Genomic DNA, 17,892 nt, shown 5'->3' with positions numbered 1-17,892 from the left:
ACCGCCAAAGCCGAGCGCACAAAGCAGGCCCATGACAACCGGCACTCACTGCACGAACACTTTGTCCCCCAAAAATGGCTCAGGCCCAGAAGCAGCTTCCTGGATACCACGGCAGAACTGGAGACCACACCATCTGTCACCAGGACCACGGAGTGGCACAACCAGTGGAACAGCATGGGTAGCCAGACAACCCAATGGACAGAGAGAGGCATCACCCCAGATGAATGTCTTGCGACTGGCCATGACCAATCTTGGGCCGTCTGGAAAACCTTGAACCGCCTGCGGGTCGGCGAAGGACGCTGCAAGGCATCCATGAAAAAATGGAAACTAACATTTTCTGATGCATGTGTGTGTGGCGAACCACAAACAATGGACCACATCATGAGATGTATCTATGCTCCACAATGTACTGGAGATCAGGGGCGCCTAACTTTGTTTCCAGGTGGGGGAGCACAGATTTGGACTCATGCGCGCGCGCAAAAATGCGCGTGCATGTGCCTCGTGCACGTGCGTTTTCGCGCATTTTCACACGGAAAAGTGGCTTTTACTTTCCCTCTCCACACGCAAGTTATATGAACAAACTGACAAAATGCATCATAAAAAGGCATAGGCCTATTTAGGCTACACATGACATTGGCAAGGCGCCGATATCAAAACAAAACATATAAATTATAGCCCTATTATACAACAGACGAGCTGACAGCGCAGCTGCGGGCTCGGCGACCCCGGTGTTGTATCGTCATCATTCATCATAGATCCCTCCCCGTCAGAATCTAATATCTAACATTAAATTGCAGCAGCATTCAGCAGTTCAGTTGGCACGGCGGCCATAGTAATTAGTAAATACTATATTATTTCTCACTGCAATAGTGACTATTAGAGAAATAATATAGTTAAATTGTAAATGCTTTACCTTAAACCCCAAATGTGCTCTTGCGCTCCGGGGTGGTTAATTCCCTCATCATGGCATTTACTGTATATCCAACGTGAGTTACGTGTCCAGAATGTCATTTTGTAGGCTACGTGAGATGGACACTGCTGCTTGTGCTGCTGCTGCTGCTGCTGTTGTTGTTTTTATTATTATCCTCCTTCTCCGACGACAACGGACTCAACCTTAGCACTCGTTCCCTGCTGAACACTGCTGCTGGTGCTCATGAAGGCCAAGGGTTCATGAACTAGACTTGATTTGGGCTTGGACCCACCAAATAAATCACTCATTCTCTTCTGAGCCATGTTGACAACAACAACACACACATTCAGGCTGACCGGAGAAATTCAAATCCGTGCGCCCCGTGCGTAAAGGTAACCGGAAATAGCGTCAGCAGCAGAGCAGTAGCCTCGGAAACCCAGACGTTTTTATTTCCAGGGAGAAAAAGCAGAGCAGAGACGATGATAAAAAAAAAAACCCCAAAAAAGTCACACAAATGTAGTTTAAGAATACTATTTATTTTATCCTCCAACCAGTCCACTTTTTATTTATATAAATAATAACATGACATTATATATTTTTTTAAATTTCCTTTTTTTTTGGTAGGCTACTGCACATGCTCATGTCATGAATAATAATTTAAGAAATCATGGCCCAGGCGGTGGCGTAACCGTCTGGGCACCCGACTGGTAATCCAGTCGCAGTGTGCCGCGGGTTCGACTCCCGAGCCCGACACGGCCTTTACTGCATGTCTTCCCCCATCTCTCTCCCGTTTCCTGTCAGCCTACTGTCTGTCCCTTCAAAAACCAATAAAAGGCGTAAGCCGCAAAAAAAAATATCTTAAAAAAAAAAAAAAGAAAAGAAATCATAGCAGATTATATGAGTTAAAAAAAAAGGATATCAATTCCACAGCTGTGGAAAAAAAAAAGTGGGGTCGCAATGCTCCGGTTCATTTTAATCTGGTGTCGCAGCTGCTCCGTTTGCTCCATGGCTCAGGCGCGCCTGCTGGAGATGACCTGGTCGAACCAAATGACGCTGCACTTGCCTGCGCCAACCACTGGAAAGACGTGATATAAAGGATGGCCAGACACGAAGAAGAAGACACATCAACTCTCACCAGATAAAAGCACTATAAACACTTATTGATAAACAACTATACATAACTACTAGGGCTGTCACGATTCGCCTAATCCACGATTCAATTCAATTTTCGATTTGAACCTCACGATTCGATTCGATACGATGTTCGATTCGATTTTTTCAATCTATTTTTTAAAAACCTCCCTTTTCAGCATTGAGGGCTATATAATTATAATTTAGGCCAATATCTTGATTTGTAAAGAAAAACACTTGTTTCCCAATAAGTCACTTTTATTTGCTAATAACAAATCAGAATGAGAATAATAAAAGGTTTAACAACTATATAAACTTTGGGTTTTATGCCCTAACATTTTCCAAATGTTTCTTTAAGATGAGATAACATTCTTGTTAAGCTCTAAGTAAGTAAAAGAAAAGGGGAAAAAAAGACAAATAGTAAATACAAAGTTCAACCAAATTCTTCTACTTTGTAGAATGTTCACATATTACTTTTAATATTTTAAAGGGTCAATATTTTTGGTGTTCTATCATGAAATATTAAAATCTTCTTAAATTAATTATTGTTACATTAATTGACCACATACCTGTCTGGGATGCTGTTCCAAGATTTTCTCAGTCAGACTATTGAAGATCTCACGCCGAGAGAAGTCATCTAGGTGGGCTAGTGACTTGAACCTAGGATCTAGTGCAGGGGTTCTCAACCTTTTTGGCCGGGGACCCCCGGAAATGCTTTGGCCATGTCTCGCGACCCCCGCCCCGCCCCCCTCCCCACCGCCAATACAAACTGACTGCAAAAATAACCTTAATAAAATATATCATAAATGAATACTGAAACCAGATATCATTAAGGAAAGTTTATCCATGTACTAAGTGTACTATGTAAACGCTTAATTTCCATTTTCCAGCCGTTCAGTTGCAAAAAATATATATATATTTTTGGCGACCCCCCGAGGGGTCGTGACCCACGGGTTGAGAACCCCTGATCTAGTGCAGTGCTCTCATTCAGGAACTGTCAAAGTGTTGGGTCGGAATACCTCTCCTTAAAGTTACCTGCTATAGCAGATTTAACCTCCCTCACAGTTGCTTTATCTGTGCGATTGATTGATTGATTGTCATAAATGTCAGGACTTTGTGATGGAGGGGAAGGACCATAGATACAGTGGGCAGCTGTGCAGAACTCAGTGTAGTGGTGATTATTGGCAGGGGCTTCAGTACTGGAATCACCGCCTCTATGATTTTAATATCTTCATCAGTGAGGGTGATGAGGTCCTTTGCATTCTTTTTCACGCTGTCCAATGTGAGTGCAGCATAAACTGCAGCTTGCTGCTCTATGTAGCGCTCTAACATTTCGTAGCTAGAGTTCCACCTTGTCACTACATCTTGAATTAGCTTGTGAGGTGGAAGATTGAGACCCTTTTGTCTGGCTTCGAAGGCAGCTGCTGCAGTTGTACCAGGGCCAAATTATCCATTGGGCCAGTGGGGCCGTGGCCCAGGGGCCCTTGGCTCTCAGGGGCCCTTCAAGGAAACTGGATCGCGCAGAACTGGGTTTGAGGCCCTGAAATTGGCCATTGATCTAGTTACATTTAGGTCAAAAAGATGATAAAAACACGAAAAAACACAAAAATGTTGCGTGCTCGCGCGCTATGGGGCCCCCAAAAACATTACCGGCCCAGGGGCCCTCGTGGGGGTTAATCCGTCCCTGAGTTGTACTGCGGTGGAAAAAGCCTACTATCCTCCTGACTTTGCCCAGAATAGAGGCCATGTCTTTCACTGCCATCCCCTTCTGTGTAGCCAGATTCACTGTGTGTGCAACACATCCTATACATGGTGACATTCCAGCCGCCTTTGTGGCATTGATTATGTTTCTTGCATTATCTGTTGTAATAGGGATCTTGACATTGGGTCTGTCTAATTTCCATTCAACTGCAGCTTTCTTCAGGATATTAGACAAATTATCACGTGTGTGGGATTCATAGATTGGGAGTGTTTGAAGTACAACATTTTCCATCTCCCACATGTCACTGATGTAGTGTGCTGTTATGGTGATGTAACTCTGTGTTGCTCTCGAGGTCCACCCATCTGTTGTTAGTGCAATTTGATCTGCATGGCTCAGCCCTTCAGTGATTTGTGCCATCACTTTATCATACATGCCAGGCAACACATGTGTGGTCATTATGCGACCTGCATGGCATTTTGTAACGTGGTTCTGCAACTCTCATTAAATATTTAAATCCAGCGTTTTCCACCATTGAAAGTGGTCGCATGTCTGCAGCTATGCAGACCGCAACTCTGTGCGTTAATTGTTTAGCACGGGGCGAATTATCTGAGATCTAGAATCTAGAAATCTAGAATTGTTGGCTGTGTTGTTGTCTTTGTACCATCTTTGGACAGATCGATTTCTTTGTGATGTCTGCTAAGATGCTGGCCCATATTTGACGTGTTGCCTTTGGGATACGGCACTCGTTTGGAGCGTAAACGACAAACTGAAGCCGTTTTGTCAGCGATGCGTCGTGTGCCATCATAACTCACTGGGAAGCCAAAATATTTCCACACTTGACTTGAAGGAAGACGGGGGGGTTTCCAATTCTTCTCTCTGTGTATCATCGTCGTCGCTGTCTATAACAGCACTGGCCATGGTGAAACGCAACAGCGGTCTCGTTCTCTCACTTCTGTCAACTCCTCTCCTTTCTCTCTCTCTCTCTGTGTGTGTGTGTGTGTGTGTGTGTGTGTGTGTGTGTGACTGACTGTGTGTGTGGCGCGGCTCCGATACAGCTGACTGTTCGTCTCTTTTTTTTCCTCCCCCAGCGGAAGCACGCATGCACGGAATGGCCCGGCCGCTCGCGGAAGTAAAAATATAAAACATTGCGAGACGGTGCGTCATTTCGATACACTGAATCGAACGTCAATTTCGATTTCGATTCGTATCGAGAATCGTGACAGCCTTAATAACTAACTACCAGTAAGATGCCCTAAAGGGTGAGGTTGCACTGAAACAAGATAGCTTCTTAATACGGCACAGTTGAGAAGCAGGAGTTAAACTATTAATCGGGTGTCTGTGAGGTCCGATGTTGTAGGCCTAGATGTTGCTGGCCGGGTCCATATATGCAGATCTAGGTGATGATACAGTCTTCTCCATGGCCATGGCTATCCAGGGCTCTGATGAGGTCAGTGTGGTGATCTTCATATATGGAGACGGCCATATGTGGAGTGTGTCACAAGGTGTGACAGACTGACGGCCATATATGGAGCGTGTCAAGAACATCCAATGACAAATTGAGTACCACAGACGAAAAACAGTCTAAGTCCAAATTTCAGACTGACCCCTCCACGAAAAGGCCTTGTTGTCCTGAACCCTTATCTATCATTTATATATTATGGATCAATAGTGTGGACTTAGACTGTTATTCGTCTGTGGTACTCATTAATGAAAGCAATAAGTTGACAAATGAAAGCAATAAGTGGTGTGAGGTTACCTGGTATTTTATAATGGCTGAGAGGCGCAGCGAGGCATGAGGTGAAGCAGAGTGCCTCGCTACGATACATTATGTACCAGCAATACAAAAAGACTAAACACTACTTAACTGAAATAACCAACATTCTGCCCCTCAGCACAGTTCTTTGTGGAGCACAAAGATCATTCTTTGCATTTTGTGGGCCGCATGGAAATGACAGTTGTGTCGATTTGAAAACTACAATGGAACTCCTGCTGTCGTGTTATTACTGTGTATACAGAATAAGGGCTTAGGTTAACTGTATATTTTGTATTTGGGGTTTGACGGGTGGTCCCTAGTGGTTGAAGGGGGCACTCACACCCGTTGCACACTTTATATAGAAATTATTACTGCAACACTTGCAACCCCTTTCCGGTGCTTTGGAGACCTGAAATAATTTGTGCTTTGTGTTTATATTTAGTTGTTATTATTCTCACCTGCTGTGCTGCAGTGCATTAGTGGCAGGTGTGAGACAGATAGGGCCTTGAACATTAACATGTATCTTGTATTGTCTCTGCAGGCGGGCCCTGCATGCAACACACTGAAGTCCAGACTTTATTCCACCACTGTGGTCCTCAGTGCGTGCATGTGTGACTTCATGTGATTGCATGCGTGTGTGCTGCGTGCACGGGATGTTGTTCCACCATAGCTGTGTGACCCCAAGGATGAATAACTTACTGAATAACAATAACAACTGCCTGGAAAAATATACATATAATTGTGAATAATAATGCATGTAACGACAGGTTAGTGTAACACTTATGGTTTGTTAACCTATACGACACAACGCTGCTTGGATAAGGATTGTATTATTTCCCACGGCGGGCCCTGACTTATGCACAGCTCTAACCGTTCTGCACCTGTGATGGCCTGCAGGGATGACAGAGAGAGAGAGATGGTGTGTGTGTGTCCATGCATTCATGTATGCAGCGCACGCTGTGCACATGGGACTGTGATGCCGACCATGAATACATCACAGAGTAACAACAGTAGTGTGTTGACGGAGCAGAGTCAGAGAGTGTGTGTGCGTGCGTGCGATATGAATACAAACGGAAGCAAAACTGCAGGTATGCCGAAGAAGAACGCGAGGTGAGGAAGTTTAAATAAGAAAGGAGGGAGAACATCTTTGGTTGTGTGTCTGATTAATCTAATGATGATTTGTATTTTATTTTAATCCCACAATTTTATAAACCCTTCTTTCACCCGGTGCAAAATGTCTAAACTGTAATCGTGGGCACTACTCTCCCTCTGCCAACCTGGGGAGAGCCCCAAACTGAGCTCATGTTTCCTTCAACGCCTGAGGAGTGAGCAGGCCGCTTCTTTTCACCTGACAGGGGGAGCTTCCCCGGTCGGACGCCGTGAGTGCATGGAAGGAACATGTTATTCCAACCAGTTCATTTACCGTCCAGGGGGAGGCAGTATAGAGACCAGGATTACTGCATGTTTTTTTTTTGTGAGGGTACCTACCCTAGGGGACACGGGGAGAACATGCAAACTCCACACAGAAAGGCCAACCCCCTGGCCGCGTCGTTATGGAGTTACGATGTGACATCTCTCATCTGCACCAATTCCACCAAATGAAAGCGCTATCCCCCCTCCCTCGGACAAGACTCTTGACAGCTGTGATATGCCTCCCCCCCCTTCTCTCTCTCTCACTATCTCTCTCTCTTAGTATTCAGGTAATGTTCCTCCCAGTCGGGGAGAATTGGCGGGTAAGCATAATATCACTCCCTCGTCGATATACCTTTCATCGCAAACCCCCGACAATCTAAAAGCAGCACAAAGCCACTCAGTGAAGGATGCAGGCGAGAGAAGATCATCCAATAAAGCCTTCACTCATGCAGGTACCATTTGGCTGTGGATTTCTAACATGACGCATAAAAGGGAACTTTACAAAACAATTGTGTTCTTCTGCCATAGTGCTGAATGTCAACCTAAAATTCCACACAACTCCAAAACTTGTGAATTCGAAGCCCAATGGGTAGTTTGGTTGGTTTAAAAACAATCACAATCAAACGCCTCCTGCTAAAGTAAGATTTGACTCACAATGCATGCGGATGACGTCAACACTCACAAAAAACATTTAGAGAACAGTTATCCTGGTCTCTAAACTGCCTCCCCCTAGGCGCCTGATGGAGGGTAAAGGAACTGGTTGGAATATCGTGTTCCTTCCACGCGCTACATCCAACCTGGTTGTTCTGCATTTAAGTTCCTTTGTAATGTATCCTGATTTATAATTTTTTATGTATGGTTTTGACTGTATTTGTGAATTGTAACCTCGGCTACATTGAAAATGAGGGCTTGAGGCCCAGGCGGTGGCGTAACCGTCTGGGCACCCGACTGGTAATCCAGTCGCAGTGTGCCGCGGGTTCGACTCCCGAGCCCGACACGGCCTTTACTGCATGTCTTCCCCCATCTCTCTCCCGTTTCCTGTCAGCCTACTGTCTGTCCCTTCAAAAACCAATAAAAGGCGTAAGCCGCAAAAAAATATCTTTAAAAAAAAAAAGAAAATGAGGGCTTGCCCTCAACTGTATTTCCGAGTATAAATGAAGGTGATGATGATGATGATGATGATGATGATGAACCGGGGAAACTCCCCTCTGTCAGGTGATAAGAAGGACTCCTCATGCATTGAAGGAAGCACGAGGTCTCGCGAGCACGCATCCGCCTGGGTGACAGCAGACTGCTGGGCGAGTGCTGGCGCTTTGGCATGGGGGGTCAGATCAACATGTGGAATGAATTCTGTACTGGCCATATATGGAGTTTGTCGAGCTTGTTGAGAGTACATGCAGGGTTTGATGAGGTCAGATCAACATAAGGAATGTCAGAACAGTCAGCTCCATATATGGAGATCGAAGGGTGGCAGCGGGCGGAGTGTCTTGAGTGTACAGGGTCGGATGGGGTCAGATCAACATATGGAATGAATTCTGTATTGGCCATATATGGAGCGTGTCACAAGGCGTGACGGACGGATGGATGGACTGACTGACTGACAGGTTTTGCAGGTTTTCATAGTAAACTGCGACCTATGGTCACAATAAATAACGTATAAATAACCTCGGGTACAGAAGGCTCCGTCGTAGGCCGTCTCCGTGCAGTCACAGGCGTATCCGTTGTATTTCTCCACACACTTCCCTCCGTTGCGGCAGTACATCCCATAGCTGGTGCAGTGACCCTGGCAGCCCGGCTTGACCCCCGGCGTCACCTTCGACCTCTCCTCCAGGTCAAGGGTCACGCCGTTCAGCCTCAGAGCGCGGATACAACCCAGGAAGCCCCGCTGGCCGCCCGCCGCACCTAGAGAGAGAGAGAGAGAGAGAGAGAGAGAGAGAGAGAGAGAGAGAGAGAGAGAGAGAGAGAGAAAAGTAAAAGCATCAATACTGCAATCTAGAAATACAAGTACAAGTTCGAAATGTACTTCAAAATGCACTTAAAGTACCAAAAGTAAAAGTACACATTATGCAGAATATCCCATTTCAAGTTTTCAAATGTTTAAACATCTTTTGAAAATAGGCAATCTACAATTGGCTATTTTCAAATGGTCGAAATGTATGTAGTAGTTAATGTATGTTTGTATGTATGTTTGTATGTAATGTGTGTATGTTAATGTATGTTAATTTTATTGTATTTATTTATTTATTTTAAGGGTTATAGTTATTCTATTTATAGTGACTCATAGGAATAGACTATGAGACAACCAGGTATAGTCTGGTGACCACCGGAGAGACAGGTGACAGCCGGAATGTAGACGGCACCCGGGTGAGCAGTATGGGTTAGCACCCCAGCCTGTGTCCTCCGTGCGTGGTGCTGGGTATGATGTTGGTAGACCCGAAACCCTGTTGACCTCAGGAAACATCACTGAGGATACGTCCCAGGTGCAGCCATGCAAATGTATTTTTTTAGGCACAAGCATAAGCACCACCAAAATTGGACATATGCCTCTCCATCTCCCTCTCCCTCCATGTTACAAAACATTGTTACCGCGGCGCAGTGTTTAATCGCCTGGTAGAGGCACTATAGATATGATCAATTAAACTTAACGTAATATCAAAAACCAACTGCCATTAAGTCATCAATAATGTTTATAGAACACATTGTAGTGAATTCTAAGTAGTTTAGAGACAGTTGGAACTTGGCACGGAGCCATCGTTTGGCAAAGTGCGGTCGAAACGAATGGTGTCGGTAGCCTACTTGGAATTCACTAAAACGTGTTCTATAAACATCATTGATGAATTAATGGATTTTTAAAATGTATATTATGATAAGTTTCAGTGATCATATCTATAGAAAACTGTCTCTTAGACTCTTACCATGCGAATATATGTTGGATCATGTCCAGCAGTCAAGGAAAACATTCAAATCGGACTCTAGCTTGTTTCATTTTCTAAAGTAGCGTTGCTTGTCGAGTGGCAACAAGGATCTGTGCCTGTGATCTGGCAAGCCATGACGCCTACTTTTAAATTAGTAGTAGGCTATTTAAAGCATCTGCGTTTGAAAACCCAACACGCCACTGTTTATTCCGGTTGGGAGAACTCTGAACTTTACCCCGGCTCCATACCACCCCCCAGCTAAATTGACTGATGACACAAGTCTGTGTGAATGTATTGGTATAAAAATGTAGCCTACTTAAATTTACCAAAAGTAGAAAGTACTTATTATGCAGAATGTCTCATATGACAAGTTCAAAATGTAAAACTAATCTTTTGAAAGCTGATGGAGGGTAAAGGAACTGGTTGGAATAACGTGTTCCTTCCACACGCTACATCCAACCTGGTTGTTCTGCATTTAAGTTCCTTTGTAACTTGTTCCTTTGTAACAATGTGTCGCATTGTGAGAGTGTAGATCGGCTATTTTTGCCGAAATATAGGGCTGAAGTGGGTTGAAGTATGTTTTTTATTATAATCAAAATCTACGAAGAAATTGGTAACTAAAGTTTTCGAATAAATGTAGTGGAATAAAAGTACAAATTTTGGACCTGGAATGTAGTGGAGTAGAACGAAAATACATTGCATGGATGCAACTGGGACGTATCCTCAGTGATGTATCCCAAGGTCATCGGGGTTTCGGGTCTCGCTAACCCATACTGCTCCCGGGGTTAGGAAAGTTTAGAAGCAAGAAGTATTGGAAATTGGAAATACTCAAGTGAAGTCCAAATACCTCAAAATTGGACTTAAGTAGGCTACAATACTTAAGTAAATGTACTTAGTTACTTTCCACCAATGGTTGTAGCAGGGGACGTGTCAAAGAGCATCACATTGATGAGTCATAAAATGAACTGCTTTGATGTTGGAAATGATACATGTTCAGGCTCTTCTCTTGCAACATGCCTCGTAAAGTCCTCAGCCAACGGTCAAAGAAGCACAAACACATACATAAATATTCCCAGTTGAGCTTCATGAGTCAAGGCAATAAATGACTTTGAAGGAATAAATCTCTCCCTCAAGCGGCATTCAGTGCGGTGTGCACACTGGAGACTGCTGTCTCCACAGTTTAAATATTTTTATATTCACACAATGGCGGTAGTAAAGGGCAGAGAGAGAGAGAGAGAGAGAGAGAGAGAGAGAGAGATACTGCCACACACAAAAACGTAGCAAATGGACATTTCTTATTACAGTATATTTTAAATTAAACACAACTCCAACACTGGTCAATTCGGAGCCAACGTGTAGTTTGATTGGTTTATAAAACAGAAACCCATCAAAAGCTTTTAGAAGATATACATATCAAAATAATTAGACCTGTGCCTGTCTAGCGTGGCTTGGCCAGGCTCAACGCGTGGATGCACTGAAGATTCCTCCCCGCATATGAGTCAGGAGTTCTGCCCATAGGGAGCATGAAAAGTGGGCGTTAGTAGTTGCCTTGACAGACAGACTCATCTAGCCAATCAGCGTAACAAAAAGCTGACGTCACCACACAGTGCGATAGTCTGCTCCTCATGCATGAAAGATATCACGCTAAAAACAACAAGGGCCGGGTTTCCCATACAAGTTTTGTGTCGGACTTATAGTGCCGCACATGCCCTCTAGGCCACACACAGAGGCGTGTCTGCTGCCTAATTGGCTGCATGGCAGCCAATCGGGCACTATATGTCATTTTTTGGGAAACACGACATATAGACATAAAAAAACCTAGACTAGAGCACGCAACCCTATCAGGCTTTTGAATGACACTTCCAGACTACAACGAAGTTGTGGCCGTCTCTGCCTGCTTTCTACGGGTGGGCATCCCGAGGCATGCAGGCAGCGCGCGCCACGGGATGGTTATATTATTATACATTATACTATACATTAGGATTAGGCTACATAAATGCTGCTGCCGCAAGGCTTTTTATTTACACCATAATTTTACATTCACCATCGCTGATGAGCGACGCTTTGAAGGCGCGGAGGCTTGCTCATTGTATAGGAACTTATTATATCATATGGCTCTGCATCAATGTAACATTATATGCGTTGTGAGCCGACGTGAGCCATGATGTCACACGTTTTGCGGATTCACCGTTTTGGCTGTTTACATGGAGATGGGAGGAAATGGTGTTCTCAAAGATTTCCACTCTGGAAGGGGGTTTCACTTTGTTGGGTTTTCACCCCCGAAAATGCCGTTCTCGAGACCCCCGCAAACCATACTATATTTTGCCGTTTTCTATGAACACCGTTCTCGTGTAAAGGGGGTGTCAATATAAAAACATCGTAATTAAATTAATATTTTTATCTCAGCATCATCTAGAACTTCAGCCAACTTGCCATATTTTTTATATAATTATTTCTTAAGATCATCTGATCACCCGTGACAGCCCATTTAGGAAAATTTGGTTACCGGTAATATATCTCTGTCTTCATTTTGTAGTCCGGCAGCCGACAGGCTTCTTTTGTTTAAAGCGGGAAATTTCTTTTTTATTGGCCTAAAATATTGTCTATATACATACATTTATGAATCCACTTGCTGGCCGGCTGTCACTATTGGGCTTTTTTTCCCATTAACATCCTATGGCAGGCAAAATTGTCAAAAATGTCAAACTTTCCTTATGCTTTAAGTAGAATGTGACATGTCAAACTATGGGGTTTTCATGATTCTGAATCCATTCCAAGCATTAGTTTTGCACAAAAAACACTCCTTGGGCTAAAAACGGCCATAGACGTCATGACAAATGTGATGAGGTCAGCACATTTTGGGCAAGGATCACAAGAAACCCCTATATGCCCAGATGGCACAGTGTATTAATGGCATATGTGATTTTTTTGTAAAGGCATGAACCACCGAATGGCTGTTTAATTTCGATATATATTTAAACGTACCATTTAAACGTACCATTTAAACGTTCTGGTACCATCCGGTACCAGAACCATCCGTGCAAGGGAATCCTTTCAGGACACAAAAAACCTGAACTGAAAGGCCAGGTGTCCAAATCAGTCTTTTTCAAAATCACTGTTGTACAACATCAAATAATCTATCAATTCATGAGTAAAGAACCTGATTTGATCAGGATCAAGTTCTTTATACATGTTTCCCACTAAACAAATCCGTTTCTAGCATTTTTATGGCCCTTTAAACTTGGCTCAACCAAGGGCTAACATAAAAGGACACAAAGTCAGATCAAAAGTTTACAAAGATATTACACATTTATTTAAAATCCTGCATTGCAAGACAGGGACTGATGGACACCCAAAAGAATACTTACGACCAGCCCATCTGAAACTTAACTAAGTTTGGGTGTCTGGGTGTTTTTTTTTGTTTTTTTTTCAAAAAGGCGTCCAAAGGCGCCAATGGCACTCGCGGCCACCAGGGGCAGGCGTCCAAAGGCGTCCTGTGGCACTGAGACAGTTTTAATAAAGGACCAAGTCCTTTCAGGACTGCTTGGTCCTTTAATAACGATAATAATAACAACAGCGTTCTTGTCGCTAACTTGAGTCCTCTTCTCTCTGACACAGGTGGAAGTGGCGTCTCGGAGTAGAAGTTAAGCGGTTTGCTTACGACCTTAACGGATGCGGCGCTTCCCATGGAGATACGAGGCTTTCCTTCCAGGTTTCGATCCATAGAGCCAGGTAATATGCCGGTAGGTTATGAGGTTTCCCTTCTCAATTCCCACACGCTCCGGCATGTATTTTATGAGTAGAAAACAGCGGGGTATGAATAGCATGTTGTGATAAACAGTTCGATACACAGATCAGTCATTAAACAATGCGATACGTAAGTCAGGGGAGAGAATGTGTAGCGCTTACCACCCAGACGCAAGAGTCCAGCACACGCTGCCCTTCTGTGTGATGTGAACCAGCCAGTAATGAAACTAGAACAAGGAGCGGCTTTTATACCTGTCTGAGCGGCAGCCGCGGCTGCGGCTGATTGTCGCTCATTAGAATGAGCGCATCAATTCCAGCTGTCCGAGGACGCAATTCGGGAAGTAAGTATTGGAGAGAATTTGTCCAAGGGTGTGTCTCACCGGTCGGTGTCTCCTCCCCACGTCTAGCTGGCTGGTTACCATGGCAACGTATTTATAACTCTAGGGCAAGCTCGCAGAGATGCCACAATATATGGGGGGGATAATCCTCCCTACTATAGTGTGCTGACCATATAAGTCCCCAGTTAAAGGACCACTTCACCACTTTTCAACCTATCTTCAAATAATACTGGGGGGCTGTGGGCAGTTCAGAAACACATCCACCAGTGACATAATCGATGGGTAATCCAACCTAATCGAAACTGCAGGCTTTCTAGTCCTGAAAAGTTGCAATGCGAAGATGGAAGCCATCGTTCTCACGATAATACTTTTTTTTTTTTAAATGTGAAAAAATATTGTTTTAAAAAAAAATCTTCCTAACGATGATGTCGGACAGGTTTCTGAACTGTCCACATCCCTCCTATGAGACACAGACTGAGTAGATTTTTTTTTTTGCCATTTTATCATGATTATTAGTGAGGACATATTATATGAACATAGGTTCAAAAGTGGTGAAGTGGTCCTTTAACTCCTGGGGTAAAAAAAACATAGGTTTCGTTTTTGGCTAGGGTTAGCCAGCCTTCATCCAATCAGGATGAGAGGGGCCTTCCCCCAATCATGATCGAGTGGGGGCGGGCCTTGGTACACGTGCTGTTAGCCTGTTGCGTGTCCCCCCACTGTAGAGCGTATAAGCATGTGCACATCTTGTTACCAGGGCGGACCGGGGTTTTTTCCAAATCGCCCAAATCACTGAATGCTCCTTTAAGTAATCAAATGGCAGGTGTGGGGTTGCCATGACAATCAATTGGCTGAGGCAAAGGCTGGAAATTCTTCAGGTAAGGCTCATTAGGTCCACTGGCAGAGCCTGACCAGAGCCTTTTGTGACGGTTCTGGACAACCGTGTATCCCACTGCACTCCCTCTGGTGGTGTGGAACGCGCGTGTCAAATTTGAGGTTGGTGTGGCGAACGGTTCTCGAGTTACGTGGATTACAGACGTACACACGCACACACACACACACACACACACACACACACACACACACACACACACACACACACACGTACAGAGACATGGTGCATTTGTTTTAAGATGACAACAAAACTGTGTGTGTGCACGTGCATGGTTGTGTGCGTGCGTGTGTAGGTGCGTGTCTTACCCACATAGAGCTGACTGAACAGCTCTAGGCGCGTGTGTCCGTGCGGGGGGGCGGGGCGAGTCACCCGATTGGTCAGATCCAGCTGAAGGACCGCCTCCTTCACGTTGCGCTCGGCTGTCACCCGATGCCATTGGTCGTCGTTCAGAGGCGTGGCCGAGATGACAGACAGCTCAACGGGCCCGTTACCAACATCGAACGAGAAGGACACGACTGTAGGAGCTAGAGAGAGAGAGAGAGAGAGAGAGAGAGAGAGAGAGAGAGAATATAGTAGTTTTACAGAGAAAACACAAAAATTAATTAAATGGAACAGGGCAGTTCTTTGGTCATACTCCTGAAAGAGAGAATGCCGGATTGGTATAAGGCACCTGAGGAGGGTCTGTTATGGACCATACTAATTACAATTCAAGTGGCAGGAAAATGTGTCGATAGAACCCACATTATGTAGAGGACACTGCTAGAGGGAAATGTGTTTGAAAAAAAGCATTGCGAACTTAAAGCTCTACCAGCTGTCACAGAAAAACTCTTAAATCAAAATCTATATTATGGCCGTTAGGGCCATGGGTGTTGAGGGGTGATATCCAGTAGGACTCTCTCTTCAGCAGTGCTTTGTCATGATCACCCCCTCTTCTGTTGGCAGGGACCTTTTTGATGCCTATAACGGAGAGCAGAGATATGATGGCCGGCCTCTATAAAGTGTGCAGCAACAGGAGAAGAAAGGTTGTTACATCTGCACTGCTCACTAATGCGAGTCTATAAAGTGTGCAGCAACAGGAGAAGAAAGGTTGTTACATCTGCACTGCTCACTAATGCGAGTCTTCAGGGCATGTGTGGTTTTGCCAACATAATATTTGCCACACGGATAGTATATACAGATTATATATACTGGTATAATGCCTTTTGTGAGTGTACCCATATCGTCCCACCCCTAGTGTGTGTGCGTGTGCGTGTGTGTGTGTGTGCGTGTGCGGCTGTGCCATGATGCCATCCTCGTGTAATGCAGTGATTTCATGGTCTCTCTGAATAAGTGGTTAGTACCGATGAAAATAACAAACTGTGAAGCTAAAGTGTAGCTCTGAGCATAAATTCAATAGAGAACATCTCCCTCCCCCACGTACACAAACATCCTGTCATGATGCCAGTCTGCAGTCAGCCAATCAGGCGATTGGACTGTTTTCAATTCACAATCCAGAGTGATTTACAGTAAGCAAGAACAACACATGGTAATACATCGAACGCATAGAAATAGTCATCATGAATCATAAGTAAACCAAGAACCTATCATCAGTCAGTAGAATGTAGAAATAGTCATCTAGGATCATAAGATGTAACATCAGTCTAACAGTAGAAAATATAAGTAAACCAAGCACCTATTAACGCACGCACGCACGCACGCACGCACGCACGCACGCACATTTCATAATGGGTGAAATGATTGCACTCTCCAGTAATATTCAGTCTTGAAGGAGGCATGGTTGCATGCTCAATACCAGGTGGAGAATGTAAATGCTTACTCATGCTGTGCCTGACTCTGTGCGTGCGTGCGTGCGCACAATGTGGCTATCAGGCTCACTGCTGGATTAAACTGCACAACAGAGAGAGAGAGAGAGAGAGCTCGGTCTTACATTTCAGCTCCAGGCGTATGAAGTCCGTATTGCCCAGGTTTTCCAGGAACACCCCATAGGGGGCGCTGGTCTTGAAGTAGAAGGAGATGTCGGCGCTGGTTTCTCCCTGGAAGGTGTCAAAGTGCAGGTAGGAGGATGGAGTGGTGAAGGAGGCCGAGTTCCAGTAGTTAGCTGTTAAAATAAAACATTATATTGTTATTATAACACAACATAATATGATTAATTGCGACCGTAGGTCCATATATGGCCGTCAGTCTGTCCTCGTGTGGCTCGTGACACTCTCCATATATGAAGATATATTATCACACTGACCTCATCAAACCGGCCTCAATACATGCATCACCTAGATCTGCATATATGGAGCCGGCCAACAACTCTACATCTGACCTCAAACCTCAAACCCTTCTCCAAATACGGAGCTGACCTGTTCTGACATTGCATATGTTGACCCATCCCCACCCGTCCTTCCTCTTCGATGTCTCCCTTCTGACTTATACCTGTCCATTCAAACTCTAGACGGACCCGCCCCAAAGTTAGTGCTAATTAGTAATTTGTGCAGCCGCGCCCGGCAGCCGGCGAAAACTAGAGTTCTCAACAGGCCCGAAAATTAAGGCTGGGCCCTAACTGGGCTGGTCCAAGGCCCGTCTGGCCTTACTAATTAGCACACATTTAAAGGACCACTTCACCACTTTTCAACCTACTGTATCTTCATATAATAGGTCCTCACTAATAATCATGATAAAATGGCACGATTCTTTTCTACTCTGTGGGCTGTGGGCAGTTTAGAAACCGTCCTCCAGTGACATCATCATTAGGCAGATTTATTTAACAAGATTTATTTACAAAAAAAATTAGATTTGTATTATCGTGAGAACGATAACTTTTCAGGACTAGAAAGCCTGCAGTTTCTATTAGCTTGTATTCCCCATCGATGATGTCACTGGAGGACGGTTTCTGAACTGCCCACAGCCCTCCTATGAGACACAGACAAAATTTGCGCCATTGTTTCATGATTATTAGTGAGGACCTATTATATGAAGATAGGTTGAAAAGTGGTCCTTTAAGCCCATAAACGCACCCAAATTAAAAAGTTCATATAGGCATTCCCAGACCTGCTGTTTTAGCGCGACCTCTCGCCCTCAGGGCGTCTTACTGGTTGTATAG

The 17,892-nt window shown here is 44.4% G+C and overlaps 1 protein-coding gene across 1 annotated transcript in view; it reads right to left on the bottom strand.

Moving 5' to 3' along the window:
* LOC306921383 (contactin-associated protein-like 2) overlaps nucleotides 1-17,892 on the bottom strand; it is a gene marked incomplete at both ends in the record, with an annotated part of 178,455 nt that overhangs the window by 17,041 nt on the left and 143,522 nt on the right. Inside the window, 3 exons of the mRNA XM_079498492.1 lie at nucleotides 8,575-8,811; nucleotides 15,107-15,325; nucleotides 16,729-16,899. Coding sequence (XP_079354618.1) covers nucleotides 8,575-8,811; nucleotides 15,107-15,325; nucleotides 16,729-16,899 — 627 coding nt within the window. The remainder of the gene's footprint in view (nucleotides 1-8,574; nucleotides 8,812-15,106; nucleotides 15,326-16,728; nucleotides 16,900-17,892) is intronic.

The sequence above is a fragment of the Electrona antarctica genome (assembly GCF_951216825.1).
Source record: "Electrona antarctica genome assembly, chromosome: 4".
Taxonomy (NCBI): Eukaryota; Metazoa; Chordata; class Actinopteri; order Myctophiformes; family Myctophidae; genus Electrona; species Electrona antarctica.
The sequence above is the reverse complement of the archived record's forward strand: the minus strand, read 5'-3'. Positions and strand labels throughout refer to the sequence as shown.